General features: G+C 27.0%; 1 protein-coding gene across 1 annotated transcript in view; it reads right to left on the reverse strand.

Moving 5' to 3' along the window:
* The window catches only part of LOC134292877 (phosphoinositide-3-kinase-interacting protein 1-like), a 7,105-nt gene extending 1,021 nt beyond the window's left edge, over nucleotides 1–6,084 (reverse strand). The window contains exons 1-4 of the mRNA XM_062958367.1: nucleotides 5,900–6,084; nucleotides 3,523–3,717; nucleotides 2,037–2,115; nucleotides 1–788 (exon numbers count right to left, since the gene is read on the reverse strand). The exon at nucleotides 1–788 is cut by the window's left edge and continues 1,021 nt beyond it. Of these exons, the coding sequence (XP_062814437.1) occupies nucleotides 536–788; nucleotides 2,037–2,115; nucleotides 3,523–3,717; nucleotides 5,900–5,966 (594 nt within the window). The 5' untranslated portion in view covers nucleotides 5,967–6,084 and the 3' untranslated portion in view covers nucleotides 1–535. The remainder of the gene's footprint in view (nucleotides 789–2,036; nucleotides 2,116–3,522; nucleotides 3,718–5,899) is intronic.
* Between the last annotated feature and the right edge of the window lie 1,416 nt (nucleotides 6,085–7,500).

Consider the following 7,500-nt stretch of genomic DNA (forward strand, 5'->3'; position numbering starts at 1 on the left):
GTAACCATTCCAGAATTTTGAAGACTTTCCCGGAAACCTTCCGGAACTTTCCGAAACTTTCAAGACTTCCCTGTAACCATTCCAGAATTTTGAAGACTTTCCCGGAAACCTTCCGGAACTTTCCGAAACTTTCAAGACTTCCCTGTAACCATTCCAGAATTTTGAAGACTTTCCCGGAAACCTTCCGGAACTTTCCGAAACTTTCAAGACTTCCCTGTAACCATTCCAGAATTTTGAAGACTTTCCCGGAAACCTCCCGGAGCTTTCCGGAGTCTTTTGGGAACCTTCCGGAACATTCCTGAACTTTCCTATGAACCTTCTAGAACTTTCCGGAACTTTCCAGACTTCCCTGGAAACATGGCAGAAGTGTCCATCTCCCCCCGGTTTGCTGCCGGGACCCCCGTCTCGTGCCCGGAGAGACCCCGAAGGGGCGGCGGTCCGCCTCTTCCCCCGAAACAGGAAGTAAACGATAAAAAATAATCGGAGCGAAGTATCGAAAGCGACGTCTGTCCTGGGAGGTGGGCGGGGTCGGGGGTCAGGCGCCGGGGGTCCCCGCCTGGGGGGCCACGAGGTGGGAGGAGGAGGAGGAGGGCCCTTCCCCGGCCTCCAGCGCGGCCGAGGCCTCCTCGCAGGCAGGGGGCGCCTCACCCTCCGGCGCGTTGCCGTCGTTGTCGAGGTCTCCGGCCTCCTCGCAGGCGCGGTTGACGAAGGCGGACAAGGGTAGGGTGGCCCGCTGCCGCTCGCGCTCCTGCGCCTTCCGCTCCCGGACCGACCGCAGGTCTCGGCCCCTGAACGAGGAGGGAACGTGGTTGCACATTATTGGATCGATCACATGTTCATGTATCTATATATATAAAAGAGTGGTGGCATCACGGCAACGCACAAAACAACAAAACGACAGGCCCCCCAACCTCGAAATTTGACAACACAACCCATCATCCACGCCTCTAGGTCGATACAACAAAAAGAAAAATAAAGTCCTAATGAGAGAGAGAGAGAGGAATAATAGTTTTTATCCAATGGCTGCCAGTTAGAAGGCTAAGCTCCTCCAACTTGGTCTCCTAGCAACCCAATAAAAAATAATAATAAAAAACACTAAAAAATGAATACAATAAAATACTATAATAACAGAAAATAACTAAAAATAATACAAGAAAATGATAAAATATAATAAATAAAAATATAACTTACAATAAAATAAATTTTAAAAAATGCAAATAAAGTCAAATAAAAATGACACAACAATTTTTAACCAATACCACCACCACTTTGCCACAGCAATGCGTGGCCGGGCACAGCTAGTTATTTTATATATTACTAGCTGTGCCCGGCCACGCGTTGCTGTGGCGAAGTCTGGTGGGAATTAAAGCATTGAGGAATTGGTGGTAGTTAAGGTCAAGGGTCAAGGTCGTGTCTGACTCTGGGAGTTGGTGCTCATCTTGAGTCTACACTGCCATATAATCCAGTTGAAATCAGATAATCTGTATTTTATAGGCAGTGTGGAAGAGGCCTGATTGAAGTGGCCCTGGGGTGAGTGGGTTGCTAGGAGACCAAGTGGGTGGAACTTAGCCTTCCAACTGACAGCAGACCAAGTGGGTGGAGCTTAGCCTTCTAACTGACAGCAGACCAAGTGGGTGGAGCTTAGCCTTCTAACTGACAGCAGACCAAGTGGGTGGAGCTTAGCCTTCTAACTGACAGCAGACCAAGTGGGTGGAGCTTAGCCTTCTAACTGACAGCAGACCAAGTGGGTGGAGCTTAGCCTTCTAACTGACAGCAGACCAAGTGGGTGGAGCTTAGCCTTCTAACTGACAGCAGACCAAGTGGGTGGAGCTTAGCCTTCCAACTGACAGCAATTGGATAAAAACAATTCTGGATTATTCAACGCATTTTTGTAGTAATGTTTTCAATACATCGTGATATTTTGGTGCTCAATTCGTAAATACAGCAATTACTACATATTTATTTTATTATTATTTTTATATATTATTTCGTTATGCTAGGTGGTGATTATTGATTCCTGTTGTTTTCGTGTTTACCTTTTGTAGACGTAACCCACGACGATGCCGAGCCCGATGGCAATAATAATCACAACCATGATGAGACCCAACACGTAGCCTGGAAAATATTAAAGTAATAATAATAAGAACAATATAAAATTAAATATAATAAAATATAATAATATAATGTAATAACTATAATACATATAATGTAACATTACATATATAAAAATAAATATAATAACAATAATACATAGAATATAATATCAATAAGTGTATTAAACATAATAAAATATATAATAGATAGAATAATAATTAAAACGTTATATATATATATATATATATATATATATATATAATAAAATAATAACAAAATAATAATGAATACCATAATATTACATATAATAAATACAATAATAATGCCTAGGAAAATATAATAAATGTAATTAATATAATAATAAATATAATAAAATAATAAAATAAATGTAATAACAAATATAACATGATAATAATAAAATAACACATAGTATAAAAATAAAAATAAATGTAATAAAAATAAATATAATAATACATAGTAATATAATATCTATAAAAATCATAAATACAATAACATTACATATAATAATTAATATAATAACCCATAGGAAAATATAATAAATGTAATAAATATAATAATAATTATAATATAATAATAAAATAAATGTAATAAATATAACATGATAATAATAAAATAAATATAAAAATAACACATAGTATAAAAATAAAAATAAATGTAATAAAAATAAATATAATGATATTTAATTATAAAAATATAATATCTATAAAAAATCATGAATACAATAACATTACATATAACAATTAATATAATAACCCATAGGAAAACATAATAAATGTAATTAATATAATAATAAATACAATATGATAATAATAAAATAAATATAAAAATAAGACATACAAAATAATAAATATAATAATACATAGTAATATAATATCTATAAAAATTATAAATACAATAACATTACATATAATAATTAATATAATAACCCATAGGAAAATATAATAAATGTAATAAATATAATAATAATTATAATATAATAATAAAATAAATGTAATAAATATAACATACTAATAAAATAAATATAAAAATAACACATAGTATAAAAATAAAAATACATGTAATAAAAATAAATACAATGATATTTAATTATAAAAATATAATATCTATAAAAAATCAATACAATAACATTACATATAACAATTAATATAATAACCCATAGGAAAATATAATAAATGTAATTAATATAATAATAAATATAATATGATAATAATAAAATAAATATAAGACATACAAAATAATAAATATAATAATATAGATAATTAAAATAAAAATATATAGTACTAAGAATATGATAAAGATATAATACATATAATAAAATATATACATAAATATATAATAAATACGAAATCAAAATATATAATAGTAAGAATATAATAAATATAACAATAAATATGATTGTGGCCTCACCCATGACCCCGAGGTCCTTCTTGGGCTTCCTCCCTCCGGCCACTTTACCCCCCGCGGGACCCCTCCCGATGACCGGCTCCACCGCGGCCACTTCACCCCGGGAGGGGGGCGGGAGGATCTCGAGGGCGGGGCCAAACGGTGACCCCGGTGACCCCGAGGGGGGGGACACCCTCACCCCCGCCGGCGTGGACGACTCTACAACAACAACAACAACAACATCGCAAAAATATAGATCATTATTCACTCATTTTAATATGTTTTAATATTTTTATATATTATTATTGTATAATTTTTATACATTATGATTTTTATAAATTATATATCATTTTTAATCTTATAATATCATTTTATTATTTGTCTATATTATTATTGTATAATTTTTATACATTATGATTTTTATAAATTATATATCATTTTTAATCTTATAATATCATTTTATTATTTGTCTATATTATTATTGTATAATTTTTATACATTATGATTTTTATAAATTATATATCATTTTTAATCTTATAATATCATTTTATTATTTGTCTATATTATTATTGTATAATTTTTATACATTATGATTTTTATAAATTATATATCATTTTTAATCTTATAATATCATTTTATTATTTGTCTATATTATTATTGTATAATTTTTATATATTATGATTTTTATAAATTATATATCATTTTTTAATTTTATATATTATATTATATGAATTATTATAGATAATTTTAATATATTTTATTATATCATTTTATTATTTGTCTATATTATTATTGTATAATTTTTATATATTATGATTTTTATAAATTATATATCATTTTTTAATTTTATATATTATTATATAAATTATTATAGATCATTTTAATATATTTTATTATATCATTTTATTATTTTTATATATTATTATTGTATAATTTTTATATATAATGATTTTTATAAATTATATATCATTTTTTAATTTTATATATTATATTATATAAATTATTATAGATCATTTTAATATATTTTATTATATCATTTTATTATTTTTATATATTATTGCATTTTTATATATAATGATTTTTATAAATTATATATCATTTTTTAATTTTATATATTATATTATATAAATTATTATAGATCATTTTAATATATTTTATTATATCATTTTATTATTTTTATATATTATTGCATTTTTATATATTATGATTTTTATTAATTTTATATATTGTATGATTATATAAATTATATATCATTTTTAATCTTATAATATCATTTTATTATTTGTCTATATTATTATTGTATAATTTTTATATATTATGATTTTTATAAATTATATATCATTTTTAATTTTATATATTGTATTATTATATAAATTATTATAAATCATTTTAATATATTTTATTATATCATTTTATTATTTTTATATATTATTGCATTTTTATATATTATGATTTTTATAAATTATATCTATTTTATAATTTTATATATTGTATGATTATATAAATTATATATCATTTTATATATTATGATTTTTATAAATTATATCTTATTTTATTATATATTGTATGATATAAATTATTATATATCATTTTAATATATTTTATTATATCATTTTATTATTTTTATATATTATTATTGTATAATTTTTATATATTTTGATTTTTATAAATTATATCTCATTTTTAATTTTATATATTGTGTTATTATATAAATTATATATCATGTATTATTTTATTTTAATGTAATATTGTATCACTATTTTATTATGTATTATATTATTGTTATATATATTATTTTATTTTGTTATATTAATATATCATTTTGTTACTTTTACTTATTATTTTAATATTGTATTATATCATTTCATATTCATATTATTTATATATATTAATATATAAATATATATATATATTAATATATAATATATATATTATTTATATATATTTATACATAATTTTTATACATAATTTTATTTTATATGTCTTATTATTTTACATTATTATAATATTTATACAATATAATATAGACATAAATTACCTATATTTATATTACTATTTAATACATTATTACATATTTTAATTTTATCATTATTATATATATTATTACATAGGTTTACGATATCATTATTTTACTATATGTATTATTACCATGTCATTATTTTATTATAATTGTACTATTTATTTTTATATTATTATTATTATTATTATTATTACTACGTTTCTTTCTGTATTATTAGTATTATTACGGCAGTGGGAGGGGCCTCCTCCCTGAGACAGGCAGGCGGGCGACCAATCGGGGGCGAGTAGGGCGTCTCAGAGCCCCGCCCCCTTAGCGGCGCATGCGCAGTGGGCCCTTCCGAGAGAGGCCTAACCTGGGGCCCGAAGCCGGGGCCTCGCTTACCTTCCTCGCCGGCCAAAGTGAGCGCGAGCAGGGAGAGCGCCAGCGCCGCTTCCGCCGGGAGAAGCATGGCTCGCCTCCTTCGCTCGGCTCCGATCTCGCTCGGTTCGCCTTCCTTGTTGTTTTCCCCTCACGCCCAAGCCCCGCCCCGCCGTGACGTCGCCACGCAGGACACGCCCCCGCCGCTAGGATGCATGGAGCTTCAGCCACGCCCCGCCGTGACGTAGACATAGAAAGGCACGCCCCCACGGCCTGGTTTTGCCTTCCCACGGCTAGGCCCCGCCCACAGTGACGTCGCCACGCAGGACACGCCCCCGCCGCTAGGATGCCTGGAGCTTCAGCCACGCCCCGCAGTGACGTAGACATAGAAAGGCACGCCCCCACGGCCTGTTTTTGCCTTCCCACGGCTAGGCCCCGCCCACAGTGACGTCACCTAGCTGCTCAATGCCTGGCCGCGCGGTGGGTGGGCGTGGCTTGGAGCTGGAGGCCCCGCCCACTCCACGACCATAATACTAATTACACACAAAATATAGTGATATTATACACAAATATACATAAATATTATAATAATGTAAAATAATAAGACATATAAAATAAAATTATGTATAAGATATTAATATATATAAATAATATGAATATGAAATGATATAATACGATATTAAAATAATAAGTAAAAGTAACAAAATGATATATTAATATAACAAAATAAAATAATATATATAATAGCAATAATATAATACATAATAAAATAGTGATACAATATTACATTAAAATAAAATAATACATGATATATAATTTATATAATAATACAATATACAATATATAAAATTAAAAATGATACAATTTATTAAAAATGATATAATTTATAAAAATCAAAATATATAAAAATTATACAATAATATATAAAAATAATAAAATGATATAATAAAATATATTAAAATGATATATAATAATTTATATAATCATACAATAATATACACACAAAATATAGTGATATTATACACAAATATACATAAATATTATAATAATGTAAAATAATAAGACATATAAAATAAAATTATGTATAAGATATTAATATATATAAATAATATGAATATGAAATGATATAATACGATATTAAAATAATAAGTAAAAGTAACAAAATGATATATTAATATAACAAAATAAAATAATATATATAATAACAATAATATAATACATAATAAAATAGTGATACAATATTACATTAAAATAAAATAATACATGATATATAATTTATATAATAATACAATATATAAAATTAAAAATGAGATATAATTTATAAAAATCAAAATATATAAAAATTATACAATAATATATAAAAATAATAAAATGATATAATAAAATATATTAAAATGATATATAATAATTTATATAATCATACAATAATATACACACAAAATATAGTGATATTACAATATTTTATATATTATATTATTATTCTATTTCATTTCGTTATTTCATTTATAGGTATAATAATATTATGATGTAATACAATGTAATAATAATTATAATTCGCTATTGTATATTTATATTACATTGAATATTACTAATAATATTGCGATATACTCGTATAATATAATATA

This window comes from Anolis carolinensis, chromosome X, assembly GCF_035594765.1.
Source record: "Anolis carolinensis isolate JA03-04 chromosome X, rAnoCar3.1.pri, whole genome shotgun sequence".
Taxonomy (NCBI): domain Eukaryota; kingdom Metazoa; phylum Chordata; class Lepidosauria; order Squamata; family Dactyloidae; genus Anolis; species Anolis carolinensis.